General features: G+C 42.7%; 1 protein-coding gene across 3 annotated transcripts in view; it reads left to right on the top strand.

The window, feature by feature from the left end:
• Positions 1-18,914, top strand: part of LOC127663087 (uncharacterized) — a 122,590-nt gene extending 103,676 nt beyond the window's left edge. For all 3 annotated transcript variants that reach the window (XM_052154511.1, XM_052154512.1, XM_052154513.1), the window contains one exon: positions 17,698-18,914. In XM_052154511.1, coding sequence (XP_052010471.1) covers positions 17,698-18,511 — 814 coding nt within the window. In that variant the 3' untranslated portion in view covers positions 18,512-18,914. The remainder of the gene's footprint in view (positions 1-17,697) is intronic.
• Positions 18,915-25,112: the final 6,198 nt, after the last annotated feature.

Here is a 25,112-nt window from a genome sequence, read left to right as displayed (position 1 = left end):
CATAGCTGCTTTTTTCTTGTTTATTTGATTAAGTGATATGTAGGTTCTCAAACCAAGAGCTAAGTTTTGTTTTGACGTTTTATTGTATTGGAGTATAAAATAAATGAGGATACATTAATAGTGCTTCACTTGTTTGTTTTTTAATTGTTAATTAAAACGAAACTGATTGATTTAGTTGTGAGTAGACATTTTGAAAATGATTTAAGATAGACATTGCGATTGACAAATGTACAAACTGCAGATAAAAAGAACAGCTATGAATGGGTTCAACTCTAAAACATCAAGACACTTATGCACACACATTTAATCAATAATGATCAATACTTCAGTCACAATACAGGAACAAAGCACTATTGTATATATTAGGGGATACATATTATATATACATATAAGTTTTATAAAAAACTTGGGAGTAATTTTCGATTCTAATTTAACATTCGATCTTCACGTATGTAATACTGTTAGAGTTTCTTTTTTTCATCTTAGAAATATATCCAGATTACGGCCCATGCTGTCCTTTCCTGTAGCTGAAAAATTAATTAATACTCTGGTTTTTTCTCGAATTGATTATTGCAATGCCTTGTTAGCAGGAGCATCAAAATCTATTCTGAACAAACTTCAGTGGGTACAAAACTCTGCCCTACATCCCAACACGTAATCTTCGCTCTGCTGATGCCGGTCTTTTAGCTGTTCCGGTAACGAAGCTAAAAACAATGGGTGATACGGCATTCTCTTCAGTCGCCCCAAAGTTATGGAACTCCTTGCCTTCCGAAATAAGATTTGCACCATCTTTGAAAAGGTTTAAAACATCCCTTAAAACTCATTATTTTACGGAAGCATTTGGGTAGAGGTGATATTGGTGGCTGTAAATGAGATGTATATTATGGTCTTAATCTGTCTTGATATTTATTTATAATTTGTTTTTAGGTTTGTAATCTTGTGTGAAATATTTTGTATTGTGTGATCATGCCTTTTTATGTGTTTTTTTACTTTTAATTTTGCTTATGTAAAGCGCTCTGAGAATTAACTTTTAAAAGCGCTATACAAAATAAAGTTGTTATTATTATTATTATTATTATATTAACACAATTCTAAAACAGGCCATCCCAATCTACAAAGAGGCCTCTTCATGAAGTTATGTTTGAGTCAGCATTACAGATTTCAGTTGGAAGATTGTTCCATAATGCAGATGCATAATGATAAGCTCTTGTGGTGGAAGACCAGCATCAGCAGATCTCAACTGGCATCCAGGGACACAAAAGCTTATCATTAATGTAAGCAGGCAAGAACAGATGCAATACGTTCAAATCTATTTGTACCTGTCAGAATTCGTGCAGCTGTATTCTGAACATACAATGATAAGTGTTTGTAGACCAGCCAACAGGGCATTACAGTAGTGCAGACGGCATGAAACAAACTCATGAAGTATATGTCAGATTCTGCAAGATGCAAACAGACTTGAGATATATTCCACAATAGATAATAAACAGACTTCACTACAGTTGAAATGTGATGCTGAAAACTAAGAGTAGAATCAATTCGAAGAATTAATGGGGGGTGGGGGCGGCCAAAGGTCATTGGTTGTGGGATTTTATTTAATGCTGTTTTAGAGACAATTAAAAGAAAGTTTTATTTGCATTTGAATGCAAAACAATTAATAAAAAATGACATCCAAATCCCTATTTTGTAAGTTGATAATCCTGAGATTACGTTTACATCATTTGAACATATTTTAAAATGCATCTGGGTGTCATCAGACGGCATGGTTTTAATTTCCACTCTGATGCTGATCACATGACCCAAAGTAAACGTATACAAATGACAAAGTAAAGGATGGGTTAGGGTTAGGGGTTAGGGTTAACCCAGCCCTGTGGAGCTCCAGACACAACAAGAGAATTAGCCGATTCTGATCCTCCAAAAGACACTCATAGATGTGAGGAGGTTAAGCAGGACATCAGCCAGGACAGAACTGTGCCAGTAATGACAATAGTTTTCTCAAAGAAGAATTTTGTAATCAAATGCAGCAGATATATTCAAAAAGACATAGTTTTTATGTATGGGTTTTCTATAGTAAACTATGGTTTATTCATAAGTGTTGATCCCATGTCAATGTTAATCTGAGGTAAAATGAGAACTGCGCATGTGATTTGCGAAATTGCGTGATATAAAGTGCGAGAAATATAGCTTGAAATTCTGGCTTTTTTCACATAATTGCATGTTTATATATTTCGCAATTCTGACTTTATAATAGGCCTACGCAATTGGGAGATATAAAGGCAGAATTGCATGATATAAAGTGATCGTTACAAAGTCAGAATTGTGAGATATAGGGCCTAAACTATGGGTAAAAAAAAAAAAAAGAAGCAATTGCGACTTTATTTCATGCAATTCTGACTTTATAACACGCAATTGCGACTTTAGTTCACAAAATTCTGATTTTATATCTCGCAATTCTGAGAAATAAAGTCAGAATTGCAAGATAAAAAGTCGCAATTATCTTTTAAAATGTTTTAGGCTATTCTATGGCGGAAACAAGCTTCCATACTAGGCTATAGCCTATAGCCTGCCTGTCACGTTCCTCTGTTGTCTACCCTGTGTTCTGTGTCTCACTATTCACGTTCATGTCATGTTTCCTTGTCTGCTCCGTGTTTTCCATTTCACCCGTCACCGTTCACGCTCCATGTCACGTTTTCCTTGTTGTCCGCCCCGTGTTTCACTGTCCTTGTCTAAAACTACATTTCCCACAATTCTCGGCCTCCCTCACTGCCTGCACTCATCATGGTTCTCACCTGTGTCTAATCCAGTCATCACTCCCTGTATATTTAAGCCCTGCTTTTTGTTCACTCCCTGTCGATTGTTCAATGTTCATGTGTGCACTGCACATGTATGTTCCTGGTTCTTGTTCCCGGATGTTAGTCTATTCGTTCGTGGTTTCCCTGCCCTTCGTGTATGTTTTGATGTTATCTCGTATCTTATTTCCTTTTTCCCCTCGTGGATCTTTATTTTGTTCCTGTGTTTGTCTGATAATCTTGCTTGTAAATAAAGTACCGCAGTTGGATCCGCACCTCCCGTCTGCCTTGTCTTCACTTCATAACACTGCCCTAGTAGCCTAATTAAATTAATATAAAGAGGCGATTTGTCCACTAATGGCTTAGTCGACTAGGGGGGAAAAAGATAGTCGGAGGCCTTATTCCACATATCTTCGAAGTTCGAACCAGCAGGCCATTCTGGGTTGAGCGAGCAACCCTGCAGAATGAGCGAGCAGAGCGGAATATTCAGAAATGCGCTCTCCGCTCACATGCTCTGATCGGAAACAAACCCGAACACTGTCTGCTGAACTTGCGCAGAACCATCAAAATAGACATAACCAGCTTAAAATTGTTTTTAAAACTAAACATTTAGACTATTTTAGCACAAATTATGAGCTTAATTGGCGATTTTTTTTTATAATTCTTGACAAAAAATTTTTGAAGAAAAGTTTTGGGTGGGCCTGTTGAAAAGTGGGTGGGCCTAGGCCCGTCAGGCCCACCCATAACGCCGTGCCTGGTTGATCCTCCTTCCGAATCTGTTCTCCCCAACACAGCCGAGTCCGGTGCTGATTTCTTCTTATCCCGCTGCGTTGTTCAGGGTTTTAAAGTGATGTTTTATTTAAAGTATTCATTCATTCTTTTAATTGCATGTAATTGTAAATATATGTATATTACAGTCAGTGTATATAGGGGAGACAGGGGTTGGTTGTCACAGTGCTCATAACTATGACACTAGATGGTGACACCTATTGTAAGTCACCCTGAATAATAATAAAGATAATAATAGATGGTGCAGGCAGGTGATACTAACACTGAAATATGTCTTCTATTGTCTGGAACTCAACCATCTTGTCATTTGAGGTCAATTCCATCTAACATAAACCCTAAAAAAAATGTTCATACCCAAAGTAAAAAAATTATATCTTGTTATTTATGTTATAATTAGGGCTGTCGATTTAACGTGTTAATAATGTGCGATTAATTTTCTAAAAAAATTATGCATTAAAAAGATTTACGTAATTAATCACATGCCCCTGGACCAGAAGATTCCAGAGAAATGCTTGTAGTACCACCTGTTTACTCCAGGGGGCAGTAAGTGGCACTTCAGCTGTGTGAGCAACACACAGTTTATACAGTGAACAAACACTTCAGCAGAACAACACAAACATGAGTTACATTCTTGTGTTCAAACACTTGATCTGAACTCAGAGATCTCAAGATGTGTTTAAAGTATTAAACTATATTTAATGACACAGTGAACTAAACATGTTTATGATGCACCTGAGACGCTACACAAGCATGTCTGACACTTAAACAAGCCCTCATAATAAATCTCTGATTAATAAATTCACTTGTGAAATGGATTACTGTGAACTGTGTGTCAATGATTGACTTATGATCAATAATATGGTAATAATCAATACATTGTATTATAAAGATGCTTTTATATTGTTTTATTAATGATGAACTCTTCTGACACAATAGTGTAATGCATTTAATTATCTGAATATTTATTTTTATATTATATATATATATTATATTATATTTAAAGATAACTATGTATAATTAATTCATCATTATATATTGAGTTATTGTTATATGAGGGGCTTTCTCAACAAATATTTGTATATGTGATTAATTAATCAGGACACCATGTAATTAATTTGATTAATATTTTTAATTGATTGACAGCTTTAATTATAACTCTTAGTAGTTTTGGAGTTTGTTTGAACTGATGTCCATGTTAGTAGAAACAGATACTCGTTGTCACAATTCCCCGTTGTCCTCACTGTGTTCTCTGTTTCTCTTGTCACGTTTCCATGTGGTCCGTCCCGTGTTTTCTGTTTCACCCTCGCCAGTCACGTTCCATGTCGCTCGTCCTTGTTATCCGTCCCGTGTTTTCTGTTTCACCTAACACGCTCCCTGTCATTTCTTCCTTGTTGTCCGCATGTGTTTCACTGTCTCTGTTAAAACTACACTTCCCTTCTTCCTCACTCCTCATCACCGCTGTCACAGCGTTATTGTCCGCACCTGTCGCTTGTTTTATCATCACTGTGTCTGTCTACTTAACCCCGTCGTTTCCTCTCTCCGTTGTCGATCGTTACCGTTTCATGTTTATGCCTATGTGTAACCTCTCGTGCTTTCTCCAGGTTTTCCCAGCCCGTCGTGGATGCCCTGTCGTCTCGTGTTCCGCTCTGTGTTAGTTTGTGTTGGTTTACTTTTCCCCTCGTGGACTTCTTATTTGCTCCAGTGTTTATTCCCTCGTGTTTGATCAGTTTCATTGTGTTTTCAGTTGCCTGTTTTTCCCATCGTGGACTTTGCTTTGTGTTTACCCTTTTATTTATTATATGTTAAATAAAAACCGCATTTGGATCCGCACCTCTTGTCTTCCCATTCTTCAAGTGTGACACTCATGTAAAAACAAAACGTATCGGTTACCTAACGTAACCTCGGTTCTCTCTATATGAGGGAACGAGTATTGCGTAAGCTAGCTTATGCTACGGGAAAGATTCATCTTTTCTGAGATATTGAAGCCAAAAAATTATCCTTAATTTTTGTATCCATTGTCAACGCAGTGCGGCAGCTGCAGACCTTGAGCGGGCTAGCGAGCTCATGGTTGCTCTGCGGCAACTGCTGCAGCCTATAGATGAGCTTGGGCGAACTCGCATCCAATGAGAGGCGTCCGCGCGCTCACTGCATCAAAGCCCGCCAAAATGGCCGTGACTTGAGTGCATATAAGCGTAGTTCGTAGGCTGGAACCCTGGTTTTCATTGACTGAAGCGAAAAGTCGCTCAGTGGCGCTGAAGCACGCCGGCTCACGCAATACTCGTTCCTCATCTAGAGAGAACCGAGGTTACGTTAGGTAACCGATACGTTCTCTTCACGAGAGGTTCTCTCATATTGCGTAAGCTAGCTTACGCCACGGGAACCCATTGTCTACGCCGTGCGCGCCAAGCATCCACTGTATGAGCCCCAGGGAATTAAGGGGGACCCGGGGAGCCCTTATGAGTGGGGAAATAATATTTGGCCAGCAAGAATGCGGGTCATTGATTGTGTAATACATAAGCACATAGTGGGAAGGGAACGACAGAGCGGCGGTGCCGGTCTGTGTGGAATGTGTCCCATCAGTGCAGCTCACCAGGGGAGCTGTAGCGTATTAAACCGCTAGTAGTTTTGCCTGCAGAGCGGGCACTTCCATATTGTAAAATCTGACAAAGGTGGAGGGGGAAGTCCATCCCGCTGCCACACATATGTCGTGAATGGAAATCCCGCTGGACCATGCCCACGAGGATGAAATGCCTCTAGTGGAGTGTGCCCTAATGCCCAACGGGCATGGCAGGTCTTTTGACGCATATGCAGCAGCAATAGCGTCCACTATCCATCTAGATAGTGTCTGTTTCGAGGCGGCAAGACCTTTGGTGCGCCCTCCGAACCAAACGAAAAGCTGCTCAGAGCGTCTGAAAGCGGCGGAGCGCGCAGTATACAATCTCAGTGCTCTGACCGGGCAAAGGAGATTGGCGTCGCGTTCGCTATCGGGTGCTGGCAGCGCCGATATGGAAATGACCTGTGCTCTGAAAGGAGTACCGATCACCTTGGGAACATAGCCGTGTCTAGGCTTTAAAATGACCTTGGAGTCACTTGGTCCAAACTCAAGACACGCAGGCTGACAGAGCGCGTGAAGGTCTCCCACACGCTTGACTGATGACAGGGCAGTCAGAAAAACGGTTTTGAGTGAAAGGTATTTCAAATCCACGGATTGAAGTGGTTCGAAAGGGGGGCTTTCATAGTTTCGAGAACTATAGAAAGATCCCAGATAGGAACCGATGGGGGCGCGGGGGTTCATCCTTCTAGCTCCCCTGAGGAAGCGGATGACCAGCTCGTTTTTACCCCATGACTGGCCGTGCAGGGGTTCAGCGAACGCCGCAATGGCCGCCACATTCACTTTGAGCGTGGATGGGGATCTGCCCTTATCCAGCAGCTCTTGTAGAAATACGAGCAGCGACGACACCGGCGCTGTCAGTGACAGCTGCGTAAGCTCCGGGAACCATGTCTGATTCTCCCAACGCGGGGCTATGAGGAGCACCGAGTGACGCGTTTCCCTGATCCTCTGCATTACCTGTGGCAATAGCGAGACGGGAGGGAAGGCGTAAAGCGGGCGTCTGGGCCAGTCCTGGGCCAGCGCGTCCTCGCTTTTCGAGAAAAATATTGGGCAGTGAGAGTTCTTTTTGGACGCAAAGAGGTCTATCTCTGCTCTGCCGAATAGGTGCCATAACGTCTGGACTGTTTGAGCATGCAGGGACTCTGGACAGTCTGTCCGGGCCGTCGTTCAGGTGGCCTGGCACGTGCGTCGCCCTCAGCGAGCGCAGGTGGCACTGAGACCAACTCAGTATGCGTTTCGTCAGATGGAATAGGTTCCTGGATCTGACACCGCCCTGACGGTTTAGGTAGGATACCACAGATCTGTTGTCCAAACGGACCAGGACGTGGTGACCCTGAATGACCGGGAGAAAGCGCACGAGCGCGTACTCGACCGCTATAATTTCCAGACAATTTATGTGAAGGAGCTTTTCCTGAACTGACCATAGGCCGAAAACCGGAGAGCCCTCGCAGACCGCGCCCCGACCCGTGTTGGACGCGTCTGTCGAGATGACTTTTCGGCGAGATACAGCTCCCATTGTCACTCCCCGCTGATACCATTCGGCCACTGTCCAGGGCTGCAGAGCTGAAATACAGGTCTGAGTCACCTTGATGGGCTGGCGGCCTGTGGCCCAAGCCCGGCGAGACGCCGGGTGTTTAGCCAATGCTGAAGCGGGCGCATGTGCAGTAAACCCAGCTGAAGTACTGCTGCGGCTGAGGCCATGTAACCTAGCACTCTCTGGAATTTCTTCAGAGGCGTGAGGCTGTTCATCTGAAAAGATGCGGCTAGTCGCTGAACACGGCGCACGCGCTGTGTAGATAAGCGAGCCGTCATTGCCACGGAGTCTACTTCTATTCCAAGGAAGGAAATTGTCTGACTGGGCTGTAGTGAGCTCTTGGTCCAATTGACTGCAAGACCCAAACTGTTCAGATGGCTGAGGAGAACTGCTCTGTGAGACAGAAGCTCCATATGTGACTGTGCCATAATCAGCCAGTTGTCCAAATAGTTCAAAATTCGCAAACCCTGACTCCGCAGGGGTGCGAGCGCCGCATCCATGCACTTCGTGAAAGTACGGGGTGCTAAGGACAGGCCGAACGGAAGGACGGTGTATTGATAAACCTGGCCATCGAAGGCGAATCTCAAGAATGGCCTGTGACGGGGATTTATCTGAATCTGAAAGTATGCATCTTTCAGATCGAGAGAAATAAACCAGTCCCCCTGGCGCACATGCGCGAGGAGTTTCCTGAATGTAAGCATTTTGAACGGTCTTTTGCAAGCACCTTGTTCAAAACCCTGAGATCTAATATGGGTCTGAGGCCGCCGTCTTTCTTGGGAACAAGAAAATAACGGCTGTAAAGCCCCGACTCGCTCAGAGAGGGTGGCACTTTCTCTATGGCCCTTTTGCACAGAAGGCTTGCTATTTCTGAACGAAGCATGCACGCTGCTTCCGTGTTCACAGTGGTTTCGAGCCGCGCTCTGAAGCGAGGAGGGCGGCGATCGAACTGTAGCAAATAGCGCTGTTGTATTGTGCTTAACACCCACTTGGATATCCCTGGAATAGCTTCCCACGCTTTGAAGCGTAACGCTAGAGGGTGAATGGCCAATTCGCTCTGATTGCCGCACACAGAGCGCTGAACAAAATGTGTGAGCGCATTTAGTGTGTTTATGCATGATTGCTCGCAGACAGCATGAACAGGCTGTTTTGTGAGTGACTTCCCGATTGGAATGAATGGGGAAAGAGTCACATCTGTTACGTGATGCGCAAGCATAGTCATGGGCATGGGACTTACACACAGAGGAATGTTTGCTGGCCGTGTAACAGAGCGGGCAGAGAATGGGCGCGCGCACGTATTCGTGGGCGAATTTATTGACTCTAGCGCTCGAGCGGTCCGTAACCGCTTTATGTGAGCGTGCTCTGGTGGAGACACGAGACATGCAGTGCTTGTGTGTAGAGGTGAACACTGGATTGTGGGCACATTTTCTACACATAGGGCTGGTCGTGTGACAGAGCGGCCAGAGAATGGGCGCGCGCACGCATTTGTGGGCGCCTTCATTGACTCTGACGCTCGAGCGGTTCGTAACCGCTTTATGAGAGCGTGCTCTGATAGGGGCACGGGATGTGTTATGCTTGTGTGTAGGGGTGAACACTGGGTTGTGGGCACATTGTGCGTTGAGGAACGTGGAGCGCTCTGCTTCTCCCATGTCGGCTAGTGTTAGCCACAAGTGTCTCTCGGTCACAGTCAGCGAGGCCATGCACTTCCCTAGAGCTTGGGCTGCAGCTTTGGTAGCGCGAAGGGCGAGGTCTGTTGCGCTTCGTAGATCAGTAACAGCCTCTGGGTGCCTGCCTTTCTCATCCCACTCCCGAAGAAGGTCTGCTTGTAGGATCTGTAAAACGGCCATTGAGTGCAGAGCAGATGCGGCTTGGCCGGTGGCGGAATAGGCGCGGCCAACATAGGCGGAAGTCGCTCTGCAGGCCTTAGACGGGAGCACAGGCTTGGAACGCCATCTCGCGGAGGGCGGACAAAGGTGTGCTGCTACCGAGTCCTCGACCGGGGGGGATGGAGGAGTAGCCTCTCTCAGTGGCGCCGTCCACCGACGCGAGAGAGGTGGAGACGTGGGAACGGGACCTGGCTGAAAAAGGAGCGTTCCACGACTTTGCAAGCTCCGTGTGTAATTCCGGCAGGAAGGGAGCGGCCCGGGTCGCGGGTGTAGAGCGGCGATGGCTTTGAAGAAAGCAGCCGTCGAGTCTGTTGGGTGCCTGCTCAGGGGGCGGTGACCACTCGAGCCCGAGGCGGTCGATGGCCTGTGTGAGGAGGCGTGTTAACTCCCCTTCGACTCCGGCGCGGGTCCTGCTGGATTCCTGGGCCGAGGAGGAGGCTTGGGAGCCTGACCACTCCTCGCTGTCCGAAGCCATGATGGAACAGCGGCCCTTATCCTCCGCCTCGTCATCCGAGATGGCAGCAGTGCGGCCGCTCGGCGGCAACTGCGCATCCCGGGGGGGCGGGGAGGGTGAAAGCGATGTTCGAGGGAGAGGCTCCGGCGAGGCAGTCGCTTCAACCACAGTTTCCGGCAGCCTTTGTGAGCGGCGCTTCTTCCTGCGCAGCTGAAGGTAAGGCGGCTCGGCGGTTTCCGCTTTGAGCGCTTCGAGTCGAGCCCGCAGGGTCGACATCGGTAGCTCCTCGCAGAAATCGCATCCGCCCTCAGTGAGGGCGAGCTCTGCGTGCCCCAGTCCCAGGCAGAGAGCGCAGATGATGTGGCGGTCTCCTGTGCTGAGAAGGGCGCGACATGAGGCGCAAGTGGAGCGAGGCATCTTGAAAAAGATGCTCGTACTCTTTTGTGAATAGTTCGTGAGAACTAGCTTGCTGAATAAAAGGATACGTCGTCGGATGGCGTAGCTCGCAGGATGGCTGAAGGTGGCTGAGATGGCCGGCTTCTTCTAGCGCTGTCCACGCTTGCTTGATGCCCCTCGAACGGCGACGCGGCTTCCAGGTCAGCGATGCGAAGAGCTTCGCTGAAGAGATGAAAATCAGGGTTCCAGCCTACGAACTACGCTTATATGCACTCAAGTCACGCCCATTTTGGCGGGCTTTGATGCAGTGAGCGCGCGGACGCCTCTCATTGGATGCGAGTTCGCCCAAGCTCGTCTATAGGCTGCAGCAGTTGCCGCAGAGCAACCTATGAGCTCGCTAGCCCGCTCAAGGTCTGCAGCTGCCGCACTGCGTTGACAATGGATACAAAAATTAAGGATAATTTTTTGGCTTCAATATCTCAGAAAAGATGAATCTTTCCCGTAGCGTAAGCTAGCTTACGCAATACGAGAGAACCTCTCGTAAGAGAACCAGAAGTACTGAGAGAAATACATGTTCATGTAAAGTTGGGTTGTAAACATGTTTGTGCTCCGGTTCTGTGGAGGCTGTGAAATGTTCAACATTTCAAATATATAGAGGTCTATATTTATTATTATCACTTAAAAAGTAAAAATAAACTTTTTCTGTCATTGTACACAATACAAACTTTATTCCAAATATGACATTTAGATAATTATTTGTTTTATTTATTTATAAATAAAGTTACGGTGAAATAAAAAACATCAATTTGTATCTGAAGAGTTGTTATTCAATATAACGAGGAACAGAACCTCACAGAATGTCCCAGATTGAAGAAAATAATAAAGAGTAAAAAGTGACAACCAATCCCGCTCTCCCCTGCTGTATTAATGTATTCTCTCTCTCTCTCTCTCTCTCTCTCTCTCTCTCTCTCCCCGCTCTCCCCTGCTGTATTAATGTATTCTCTCTCTCTCTCTCTCTCTCTCTCCCCGCTCTCCCCTGCTGTATTAATGTATACTCTCTCTCTCTCTCTCTCTCTCTCCCCGCTCTCCCCAGCTGTATTAATGTATACTCTCTCTCTCTCTCTCTCTCTCTCTCTCTCTCCCCTGCTGTATTAATGTATACTCTCTCTCTCTCTCTCTCTCTCTCTCTCTCCCCAGCTGTATTAATGTATACTCTCTCTCTCTCTCCCCGCTCTCCCCAGCTGTATTAATGTATACTCTCTCTCTCTCTCTCTCTCTCTCTCTCTCTCCCCTGCTGTATTAATGTATACTCTCTCCCTCTCTCTCTCTCCCCTGCTGTATTAATGTATACTCTCTCTTTCTCTCTCTCTCTCCCCTGCTGTATTAATGTATACTCTCTCTCTCTCCCTCTCTCTCTCTCTCTCTCTCTCTCTCTCTCTCTCCCCTGCTGTATTAATGTATACTCTCTCTCTCTCCCTCTCTCTCTCCCTCTCTCTCTCTCTCTCTCTCTCTCTCACTTCCGGTGTGCGTGTAGGGAGCGAGTGCTGTGTGAGAGACACGTGTGTGAGAGCGTTCTGCTTTTTTCAAGCTGATTTTTTTTGTTTTTTTTTCCGAATTTTCTTATTTATTTATTTATTTATTTATTTATTCTTTTTTCCACATCTCTGAGCACGTTTTTTTTTATTTTTTATATAGGTTATATATCGCGTGGTGTGTGTGTGTGAGGCAGTATGACGTCTACCCCCGCGGGGGGAGCGTCGCCTCTAACCCTCCGGAATGGTTTCAGGTGTGCCCTGGAGGCGAATGCCTCCATTGAGGATGTTCTTCTGGCTGTAGGAGCCAAGGTTGGCAATGAAAACATTAGTTCTGCTTCAAGAATGAATAAGGCAGTCGTTGTTTTCTTGAAAAATGAAATTCAAGTAAAAAACCTAATTGAAAGCGGAATATGGATCAATGAAACGTATGTGCATATTGCACCGTTGTCGGCACCAGCATCGAAAATTGTAATCTCAAATGTTCCCCCATTCTTCGGCAATGAGAGTATTATTAAAGAGCTGACTAGATTTGGCAAAATTGCCGGCGCTATAAAAGACATTCCCTTGGGGTGTAAAAACGCTGCACTGAAACACGTATTATCTTTTAGGAGACACGTTTACATGTTTTTGAGCTCTCCCACTAAAACGCTTTGATGTATCAAGCTCGGATCTCTCAAGGAGAGAGTTCATATATGGTGTACGCTAGTACGGAGACTTTGCGTTGCTTTGAATGCGGGGATATTGGACATAAACGCTTCACCTGCCCACACAAAGCGCGTAATGTTGAAGAGGGAGGCCCAACTGAAACATCTGACAGGCCGCAGGTTGTGATGGAAAGTACACCGCAACAACCTGTAATGGCAGATACGAACACCGAGGTAAGACCGAATGTTTCGGAAGATGTTATTGATGCTGAGGTTCCAAGTTGTAGTGGGGTTGGTAAGAATGATGTTGGTGGTGGTCTAGTACAGGAAAATGAGACGCATGAGGGGCAAAGCGAAGAGATGGATGATTTGTCAGAAGCAACTGTAGAGAGTTGTAGAGATGATGAGTCATGTGCTGACCTTGATGTGGCAAATAGTGGAAGTGATCTGTATACAGTTGAGCAGATCAATGCATTTTTGGATGAGACAAAGGGTTAAAGTGTTGAAATTGGTAAGTTTTTTCCAGATTTAAATAAATTTGTGTTATCTGTTATAAATGTAAGACAAGATTGCAGCCTAGATGAATTATCAAAGCAGAAAAGGTTTCGCTTAAAAAAATACATAACAACAATTAGGCAAGGAATAAAACCAGGCAGGGCGAAATGCCGAGCCGTGAAAGGTAAACTAAAATAAGTGCACGATTTTCCTGGTATTCTTCTCACATTTCTGTTTATTTCTGCTTTCCTACACTATTTTATTTTGGATGTCCTAAGAGTGGGGTCCCTAAATGTAAATGGTCTTAGGGCAAGTAATAAATGGTCATTGTTAAAAGAATGCATAAAGCTAAAAGAAATGAATGTGATGTTCCTACAAGAAACACACAGTGATAATGAAGTAGATTGGGGTTTGTGGTCTGATGGTCAGTCATGGGACAAATTTAAGTGCAGGGGTGGCAATATTGTTTTCTCCTGAATTAAATGTAAATATTTTATCTATTAATGAATTGGAAAAGGGGCGACTTCTTTTAATTAAAGCTAAAATAAAAGATTTGTGTTTTGTCTTTGTTAATATCTATGCACCAAATATTGGTAAGGACAGAATTAAGCTTTTTGAGATGCTAAAATATACTCTTGTTTCTCTTTCACAAGAAGATTTTTTAATTATAGGTGGAGATTTTAATTGCACCCTTGATTTTGTTATTGATAGGATTGGAGAAGAACCACATCCTTCTTCTGCTAAAGTTTTGAAAGTAATAATCACTCAGTTAGGGCTAGTAGATGTGTGGAGGGAAAAAAATAAAACCGTGAGACAATATAGTTGGATTAAAGTGGCAGTAGGTAGAGTCAGTGCGGCACGTCTGGATAGATTTTATTTACATAATAATCAGTGTAATAGAGTGATGGGTGCATATATCACACCCTGAGTTATCTCTGATCATCAGTTCATTTTAGTGAATGTTGTTTTATCAGAAACAAAACCACAATTCTTTCATTGGCGGTTTGATATTAAATTAATTCAAGATGTAAATTTTAATGAGAATTTTAAAATGTTTTGGAATTGTTGGGTTGAAGGAAAAAATTATTATGAAAATCTGCTTCAGTGGTGGGAAATAGGGAAAACGCAGATCAAGCTTTTCTGTCAACAATTTATGGCACATACTTCCTGTCAAATTAAATATAAAATGGCAGAATTGGAGAAAGATATTTTAAAAATTCAAAATAAGTTAATTGATCAAAACGATGTAAATTTACAAGATGATCTTAGACAGAAGAGACAAGAGTTAAGTAATATGTTAAATGAAAAGGTAAAAAGAGCTCTTGTAAAATCACATTTTGTTTCTTTACATGACATGGATGCCCCCACGAAATTATTTTTTAATTTTAATAAGAAGTGTGTTCATACAAACTATATGCATGCATTACGCACACCTGATGGGAATGTTACTTCAGATCCTTTGGAAATGAGGAGACTTGCTGTTGATTTCTATGTGGACTTATGTGCTAAAGAGTGCACAGGAAACTTTGTCGCAGATGAAGTTTTTAAGAACTTGCCTGTACTGGATGAAGAAAATGTAAAGAACTTAGACTCTGATCTGACATTTGAGGAAGTTACAAAAGCAGTGATTCAACTTTCATCTGGTCGTGCACTAGGAATCGATGGATTACCAGCAGAATTTTATACAACTTTTTGGGGAATAATCGGAAAATACTGTTTTAAAGTTGTACAAGAAAGCTATAAAGCTGGGATTCTACCAAAAAGTTGTCAACGAGCAGTGCTCTCTTTGATCCCAAAGAAGGGAGATCTTTGTCTGCTAAAAAACTGGAGACCAGTAGCGGTCTTATGTTCAGACTATAAAATATTATCAAAGTGTTAGGCAAACAGACTTAAAGGTGTTCTTTATGTATTAGTACAAAAAGACCAAACATATTGTATACCAAAAAGGTCTATTTATGCTAATTTGTTTTTAATGAGAGATATCATGGATTATGCTGGAATATATAATGTTGATTTGGATCAGGAGAAAGCTTTTGATCGTGTAGATCATCACTATCTTTTTAAGGTTCTTAAGTGTTATGGGTTTGGAGAATTTTTTTTATCATGGATAAGAATATTATATACTGATGCTGTAAGCATGGTTAAAATAGGAGGAGGTTTAAGTGTACCAATTCAAATGAAAAGAGGGATAAGGCAAGGGTGCCCTATGTCGGGTCAGTTATATACCTTGGCAATAGAGCCTCTACTTTGTTTATTAAGAAGTAAATTGACGGGTATTCTAGTAAGTAATAAGCCAGAAGCTGAAGCTATTAAACTTTCCGCTTATGCAGACGATATAACTGTTATGGTTAGGAATACGCATGATGTTCAAGTTATAAAGGAAGCTCTTAACATTTATGAAGGAGCATCATCAGCCAAACTTAATTGGCAAAAAACAGAGGCGTTAAGGTGTGGTTCTGAAGGAAGCTCTTTACCTGAATTACAAGGAAATGTCAAGTGGGGGAAGTCCGGTTTTAAATTTTTAGGAGTATATCTTGGTAAAGATGAATGTAGGATGAAGAATTGGGAGGGGTTAGTAGACGGAGTGCTTGCAAAGTTGTCTAAATGGCAATGGCTGCTACCCCAGCTATCCTATAGGGGAAGAGTCCTGATAGCCAACAATCTTATAGCTTCCACCCTTTGGCATAAGTTGATGGTTTTGGATCCTCCAAAAAACATAATTGAAGATATTCAAAAGACTCTTGTTAAATTCTTCTGGTCAGGACAACACTGGCTAAAAGCTGCTGTCCTATACCTTCCAATTCATGAGGGAGGACAAGGTTTAATTGACATTCGTTCTAGGATTGCTGTTTTCCGTTTGCAAGTGGCACAGCGTCTTTTATATGGGCAGCATCAGCAGTGGATGGACGTAGCATGTGCTTTGCTGCAAAAAAACAGAAGAATGGGGTTGGATAAGCATTGGTTTGTCATGTCATTTAATGGACTAGCATTGGAAGGATTGGCTAGTTTTTACCAGAGTGTATTGCAAGCTTGGCAGACTCTATCTTTTTCAAGAGAATGGGAAGGATCCAATCAGTGGGTATATGAAGAGCCTTTGTTTATCAATCCACTTATCTCTGTTGAGTTGCTGAGCTCTGCCACAGTAAGGTCGGCAATGTTGAAAGCAGGAGTCTCCAAAATATGCCATCTACGCAGGGGACTGTGCTGGATATCTGTAGAGGAATTGGCACAAAAGGTGGGCTTCAGGTCTGAACGTTTTATCAAGAGGATGTTGGATGATCTTGAGGAGGCCCTCCCTGTTCCTATAAGGGATTTTATGAAAGTTTCTCCTGCGGGGAACTGTGATGCCAGAGATAATGCCCATTTTCCTGAACTGCATGTTTCCATAAAAAAAGAAGACTGGCAGGATCATGGCAGCAAGTTGCTTTCCATGGATATACCAGAACTAAATATCTTGAGTATTTTGAGCAGACAAACACTTTACAGAGCTTGTGTAAAAACCATAAATTTCCAACATCTTAAGGATGTAAGAGACACTAAATGGACATGGATGGTAGCTGGCGGTCCCTGTACAAAAGACCCATTGAAAAGAGGGTGGGTGATCTTCAGTGGAGAATTGTGTTTGGGATTTTAGCTACAAACAGACATAAAGCACTCCTTAATGTGTCAGATGATGAGGGTTGTCCTTTTTGCGGGGTGTCTGAAACTGTTTTTCATCTTTTTATTGAGTGTCCACGTTTAGATCAAAATTTGGGTTTAATGGAAAGCTGGAGTATGCAGCTTTTGGGAAAGTTCAATCAAGAATTGTTTATTTTTGGTCCCAAATATTCAACAAAATATAAATCCAAAGAGGGAGGGAAAGTGTGGACACTGTTTTGATGATGAGAGGTTTTATAAAGAAGAGATTAACGATGGAGTTTGCGTATTTTAGCCTCATTAATGATGTTAATTCTTTTTTTCATGTGTGGGGAGTTGATGGTTTTATATGTGAAGCTGATGATCAGGGAGGTTTTGTATTTAATTTATGAGTGTTTTTGTATTTATTTATATTATTTTTTGTTTTTTTCCCCTTTATTTTTTGGTAAATATAAACACATGGATGTTTTAATGGTTTTATTTTTTTTAAATATAGGTCACGTATGTTTATATTGATCAATTAAAGAAGACCTAAAAGTCAAAAAAAGTCTCTCTCTCTCTCCCTCTCTCTCTCTCTCTCTCTCTCTCCTCTCTCTCTCTCTCTCTCTCTCCGCTCTCCCCTGCTGTATTAATGTATACTCTCTCTCTCTCTCTCTCTCTCTCTCTCTCTCTCCCCTGCTGTATTAATGTATTCTCTCTCTCTCTCTCTCTCTCTCTCTCCCGCTCTCTCCTGCTGTATTAATGTATACTCTCTCTCTCTCTCTCTCCCTCCCCGCTCTCCCCTGCTGTATTAATGTATACTCTCTCTCTCTCTCTCTCTCCCCGCTCTCCCCTGCTGTATTAATGTATACTCTCTCTCCCCGCTCTCCCCTGCTGTATTAATGTATACTCTCTCTCTCTCTCTCTCTCTCTCTCTCTCTCTCCCCCCCAGGTATCCAAAGATGATGAATAAAGCGGATGCCATGTATGCTGTGGCCTTCTCCATCCCTAATGTTGACTGTAACGGAGACATTGACCTGCAGAAGATTCTCACCGGAAATGACAATAACAAAAAGGACAAGCTGGAGAAAGACATCAAGAACAAGCTGGGAAGTGAAGACAGGATGTACGTTGGGGATAGGCTGATGATCGCACGGCCGAACACAGAGCACGCAGAACACCGCCTGCTGACTCAGCTCAAGAATCTGAACTGGCCCGTTGACTCCTGTGTTGTCTTCTTTGTCAAGGATTCCCCCTGTACGGAGAAGTGCTTGAACAACGAGAACAAGTACAAGATCCTGAAGCTGCTGGAGACCTTCGAAACGTGGGACAAAGACAAAAAAGCTTTCCTCTTCCAGAACATCTACTACAGAGACCTGGGCAATCCTGAACAACAACAACAAATCAAAGAATATCGAGATCAGGGCTTCAGTGAAACTGTAATCAAACAAATGCTGGGTGTCAGTGACATTCCACCTCCCCCGCAAATGCGAAGCCAAATGCTCAGTGCCTTCGATGGGATAGAGAAGTATGTGCCATTGTATCGCTGCAACGGATTCACTGACAAAGGCTGCATCCACTGTGTGGATGACAAGATAACTCTGAATAATAATGAGTGCTTGCGTGAGATGGAGAAAGAGACAGAGAGTGATGCATCATTTCACCAGAGCAGCAGTTCCCAAGCAGGGAGTAAAAGAAGTCACGGCCAAAGCAGCAGAAATAACCCAAATGAAACAATCAGGAAAATTTTAAAAAAGGGTGTTTGATGCTGAATGGGCAAAACATTGGCCATTGGAGGAGTTTCTCCCTCCCTCCCTCCCCCACCCCCCTACACTAATGTGTTTTAAAGGGGGCACTGATGACCTGCTCCCATTTACAACAGCGGTAAACACATCCAGACACATTTGTTACTCGTCTGCTGATAGGGTAGCAGATCCTGTTTGATCATTGTTTACGGTTAAATTTAAGGAGAGGGTTGGGCTTAAGTCTGACCCTTAACCCTTAATCCTTCACCTTGTACCCTAAACAATGAATAAACTGTCTTCTACCCTATGAACAGATCAGTATCCAATGTGTACTTGTGTTGTTATTAGCTCCCCCTTTAAAATAACACAGGACCTTTTACCCCTGTGCACCTGCAGTCAACACTCTCCAAACTGCCAATGTAAACTGAAGCCTTCAATCTTAATAAAGAAATCTGTAATTAACCTGAGTGTGTGACTGAGCCTTCCTTTCTGTGTGTGTGTGTGTGTGTGTGACTGAGCCTTCCTTTCTGTGTGTGTGTGTGTGTGTGTGTGTGACTGAGCCTTCCTTTCTGTGTGTGTGTGTGACTGAGCCTTCCTTTCTGTGTGTGTGTGTGTGTGTGTGTGTGTGTGTGTGTGTGTGTGTGACTGAGCCTTCCTTTCTGTGTGTGTGTGTGTGTGTGTGTGACTGAGCCTTCCTTTCTGTGTGTGTGTGTGTGTGTGTGACTGAGCCTTCCTTTCTGTGTGTGTGTGTGTGTGTGTGTGTGACTGAGCCTTCCTTTCTGTGTGTGTGAGTGTGTGTGTGTGTGTGTGTGTGTGTGTGTGTGAGACTGAGCCTTCCTTTCTGTGTGTGTGTGTGTGTGTGTGTGTGTGTGACTGAGCCTTCCTTTCTCTGTGTGTGTGTGTGTGTGTGTGTGTGTGTGACTGAGCCTTCCTTTCTGTGTGTGTGTGTGTGACTGAGCCTTCCTTTCTGTGTGTGTGTGTGTGTGTGTGTGTGTGTGTGTGACTGAGCCTTCCTTTCTCTGTGTGTGAGTCTGTGAGGGCTTGTTTATGTGGTTTATGAGAACATTTTTTTAGGTTACAAATTAGTAATTACAAGGGTATTATGCTATAAATGTGATTTATGAGGACATTTCTAGTGTCCCCATAATTCAAATCGCTTAAAAATCATACTAAACAATGTTTTATTGAAAATGTAAAATGCAGAATGTTTTTTGTGAGGGTTAGGTTTAGGGGTAGGGTTAGGGTATAGAATCTATAGTTTGTACAGAATAAAAATCATTATGTCTATGGAGAGTCCTCATAAGGATAGCTGCACCAACATGTGTGTATGTGTGTGTGTGTGTGTGTGTGACTGAGCCTTCCTTTCTGTGTGTGTGTGTGTGTGTGTGTGTGACTGAGCCTTCCTTTCTGTGTGTGTGTGTGTGTGTGTGTGTGACTGAGCCTTCCTTTCTGTGTGACTGTGTGACTGAGCCTTCCTTTCTGTGTGTGTGTGTGTGTGTGTGTGTGTGTGACTGAGCCTTCCTTTCTGTGTGTGTGTGTGTGTGTGTGTGTGTGTGACTGAGCCTTCCTTTCTGTGTGTGTGTGTGTGTGTGTGTGTGTGTGTGTGTGTGTGTGTGTGTGTGTGACTAACCCTTCCTTTCTGTCAAGTCAAGTCAATTTTATTCGTATAGCGCCTTTCACAACACACATCGTTTCAAAGCAGCTTTACAGAATATCAGCATTAACAGACGATAAGAACTGTAATGTCTATAATGTCGATTAATCATCATTGTGTAATTTAGATAAAATACGATTTTTTAATAGTGTTTAAAAATAATTAAATAATAATTGTATTAATAACCCCAGTGAGCAAGCTGTAGGCGACTGTGGCAAGGAACACAAAACTCCATAAGATGTAGATTAATGGAGAAAAATAACCTTGGGAGAAACCAGACTTACTGTGGGGGCCAGTTCCCCTCTGACCAACCCCACCCTAACCCTAAACCAGACTCACTGTGGGGGACAGTTCCCCTCTGACTAACCCCACCCTAACCCTAAACCAGACTCACTGTGGGGGACAGTTCCCCTCTGACTAACCCCACCCTAACCCTAAACCAGACTCACTGTGGGGGCCAGTTCCCTCTGACTAACCCCACCCTAACCCTAAACCAGACTCACTGTGGGGGCCAGTTCCCTCTGACTAACCCCACCCTAACCCTAAACCAGACTCACTGTGGGGGCCAGTTCCCTCTGACTAACCCCACCCTAACCCTAAACCAGACTCACTGTGGGGGCCAGTTCCCCTCTGACTAACCCCACCCTAACCCTAAACCAGACTCACTGTGGGGGCCAGTTCCCCTCTGACCAACCCCACCCTAACCCTAAACCAGACTCACTGTGGGGGCCAGTTCCCCTCTGGCTAACATTATGAATGTAATGTAAATATTATGTATAGGTAAAATCATGGTTTAAAATGATTAAACTAAGTGTTAAGGGTCAGTGTTTAAACATCGATTGTGTTTGAACTGTAAGATTAATGACCAAAGTCTTTGAAGTCCATCTTGATTAATTGCAGAAGTTCACATAGATGCAATTGTCCTTGTTAATTGGCTGATGAAGGCTTTTGTTGGCAATAGCTAGTCTATGCATTCCATTTCAAGATCGTAGTCCATCAATAGACCGAGGTGATGCAGGTTGGAGTTGGCATCATGTCATCCTCTGAAGTCCGTCATAATAGACCGAAGTGATGTTTGGCACCGGCTGCATTTAGTCATCATCATTCAGTGACATGAAGCAGTGGAGTCCAACATGAAGCAGGAATGGTGCTGGATCAGCCGGTTCTGGTGACCTCAGGATAGGAGTCCTGAGGTTGAGACAGGGAAACGAATAAAAAAGATGTAAGCGTAGATGCCATTTAATTTATTGCAGCGTTAGAGATCATGCTCAATGTTTCTGGTTTCTGGTTCCGGGAGACCCAACTAAAGCAGCCTAATTGTGGGTTGGAGGATAAATTAGGTGTATGCCTGGCTAAATAGAGTCTTTAGTATAGACTTAAACTGAGAGTGTGTGTCTGCATCTCGAACAGTGTTTGGGAGACCATTCCATAGTTTAGGAGCCAAATATGAAAAGGATCTTCCTCCTTTAGTGGATTTTGATATTCTAGGAACTATTAATACGCCAGAATTTTGCGATCTTAATGAACGTGTTGGAATATAGCGTGACAGAAGATCACTTAAGTACTGCGGAGACCATTCAAAGCTTTGTACGTAGTTAACAGAATTTTAAAATCAATACAGAATTTAACAGGTAACAATGTAACGATGATAAAATGGGGCTAATATGATCATATCTCTTGGTTCTCGTCAGCACTCTGGCTGCTGCATTTTGAACCAATTGAAGTTTATTTATTGATTTTGCTGGACATCCTCCCAGTAATGCATTACAATAATCTAGTCTTGAGGTCATGAACGCATGAATTAGTTTTTCGGCATCAGCAACCGAGAGCACATGCCTTAATTTAGCAATATTTCTTAGGTGGAAGAATGCTGTGCTACAAACATTTGTAATTTGATTTTCAAAGGACAGATTGGTATCAAATATAACACCTAAGTTCTTCGCTGTTGAAGATGATGTAACAGAACATCCATCTAGAGTCAAATTATATTTTAGTGGCTTATTTTTAGAGTTTTTTGGTCCAATAATTAGAACCTCTGTTTTGTCAGAATTGAGTAGAAGGAAATTTCTGGCCATCCAATCTTTTATTTCATTAATACACTCTGCTAATTTTGAGAATTGTGAAATCTCGTCAGGTTTTGAAGAAATATAAAGTTGTGTATCGTCAGCATAGCAGTGGAAACATATTCCACGATTCCTGATAATATCTCCCAGGGGAAGCATACACATGGAGAAAAGCAGAGGCCCTAAAACTGATCCCTGTGGCACTCCATATTTTACTTTTGTTTGGTTTGACTATTCCTCATTTACATAGACAAAGTGGTAGCGGTCTGCTAAATATGACCTAAACCATGCTAATGCCACTCCACAAATTCCAACATAATTCTCCAGCCTATTCAAGAGAATGTTGTGATCTATCGTGTCGAATGCAGCACTAAGATCTAAAAGCACTAGAAGAGAAATGCAGCCGCGATCAGATGATAAGAGTCATGTGTAACTCTGATAAGTGCAGTCTCTGTACTGTGATGAGGCCTAAATCCTGACTGAAATTCTTCATATATACTATTTCTCTGTAGAAATGAACATATTTGGGAGGACACTACCTTTTCTAGTATTTTTGACATAAACGGGAGATTTGAAATCGGTCTATAATTAGCAAGTTCTCCAGGATTAAGTTGTGGCTTCTTAATTAGCGGTTTGATAATTGCCATTTTAAAGTTTCTTGGGACATGTCCTAAGCATAGCGAGGAGTTAATGATATTAAGAAGAGGTTCTGATATTCCAGGAGATACCTCTTTTAAGAGCTTAGTTGGTATTGGATCTAACAAACAAGTTGTGGCTTTTGATGTTTCGATAAGTTTTGTTAGCTCTTCATGACCTATGATAGCGAAGGATTGAAGTTGCACATGAGGGAAATTATTCGACACTGTTTTCTGAGGTGCTGTGACAGATGATTGCATAATTCCAATTTTATTTCTGATTATTTCAATTTTATCAGTAAAGAAATTCATGAAGTCATTACTCTTGAGCTGTGTTGTAATATCTGGTTCGGTTGAGGCTTTATTCCTAACCAATTTAGCCACAGTACTGAATAAACATCTAGGATTGTTGTGGTTATTTTCTATGAGTTTACTAAAATATGCTGACCTGGCAGCTTTGAGTGCCTGTCTGTATCTACAGACACTATCCTTCCATGCACCCTGAAATACTTCTAATTTTGTATTCTTCCACATGTGCTCCATTTTCCGAGCTGCTCTCTTGAGAGCATGAGTGTGATCATTGTACCATGGTGCAGGGCTTATTTCTTTAATTTTCTTTAATCGAAGTGGGGCGACAACATCAAGGGTGCTAGAGAAGACTGCATTTAAATTTTTTGTTATTTCATCAAGCTCTTCTGGGCTTTGGGGTTTATTGAGTATATGAAATAGATCTAGAAGAGTATTAGTGAAGCTATCTTTAGTGGTCGAAAGAATAGTTCTACCTGAACGATAGCGTGGTGTAGATTGAGTAACATTAGCTGATTGCAGCATGCAAGAGACGAGGTAATGATCCGAGATGTCGTCGCTCTGCTGCAGAATTTCTATATTATCAACATCAACTCCATATGAAAGAATTAAATCTAGCGTATGATTATGGCGATGAGTTGGTCCTGTTACATTTTGTCTGACTCCAAGAGAGTTGAGAATATCGATAAATGCTAATCCCAATGTATCATTTTCATTATCTATGTGAATGTTGAAGTCACCAACAATTAAGGCTCTATCTACAGTAACTACAAGATCTGCTAAAAAATTTGCAAATTCACTAAGGAAATCTGAATAAGGCCCGGGTGATCTATACACTGTAGCAAGGGTAAAGGACGACAGAGAATTTTTATTTGTATTTGACGGTGTCACCTTAAGTATTATTAGTTCAAAAGACTTACATTTAAATCCTGTCCTCTGAGTAACACCAAAAACTTCCCTGTAAATTGTAGCAACACCTCCTCCTCGACCCTTCAGACGAGGCTCATGTTTATAACAATAACCTGGGGGAGTAGATTCATTTAAACTAATATATTCATCCGGTTTAAGCCAGGTTTCAGTCAAACAGAGCGCATCCAATCTATGATCTGTAATCATTTCATTGACAATTAGTGCTTTGGTAGAAAGAGATCTAATGTTTAGTAGCCCTATTTTTATATGATGTACATTTTTAATTTGTTTGTTTTGTTCACGTTTGACCTTAATCAAATTTTTTTCTAAATGATTTAGTGAGGGTTTTGTGTTTCGTAGTTCGTGGAACAGACACAGTCTCTATGAGATATCTAGGTGATACAGTCTCTATGTGTTGTAGTTTATGTGACCTGTGTGATGTCTCAAGGCAGCTAGCAGACGTTCGGATTAACCAGTTTGTCTGCTTCCTGACCTGGGCCCCATTTAGTCAATTAATATCATTATTAATCTATGAGCCAAAATTACTAGAGAGGAGAGCGGCACCTTCCCTGGAGGGATGGAGTCCGTCTCTCTTTAGCAGGTCAGGTCTACCCCAAAAATTTTTCCAATTGTCTATAAATCCTATTTTATTCTGCAGACACCACTCAGACATCCAGCCATTCAGTGACACTAATCTACTATAAACCTCGTCACCACAACGAGCAGGGAGGGGACCAGAGCATATTACTTCAACCTGTCACAATCAGTTTCTAGTCCTACTCATAATCGGGGGCACATTTTAGACCTGGTGCTATCACATGGTTTTTCCGTAACAAATCTGAGAGTAGTTGATGCTGCTATTTCAGACCATCTGCCAATTGTGTTTGATTCTGTCTGTGATTCTCCCACCTTGTCTCACTCAAAGTTGTTGAATTACTCTCGTTTTATCCAGCCTTCTACGGCCAGCTTATTTTCTGAGCACTATCAGGCCAACTTTGCAGATTTTATCCCATGCAACAAATTAAACACTGAAGAGATGGTGGAGGTTTTTACTA

This window comes from Xyrauchen texanus, chromosome 23 (genome assembly GCF_025860055.1).
Source record: "Xyrauchen texanus isolate HMW12.3.18 chromosome 23, RBS_HiC_50CHRs, whole genome shotgun sequence".
NCBI lineage: Eukaryota > Metazoa > Chordata > Actinopteri > Cypriniformes > Catostomidae > Xyrauchen > Xyrauchen texanus.
The sequence above is the reverse complement of the archived record's forward strand: the minus strand, read 5'-3'. Positions and strand labels throughout refer to the sequence as shown.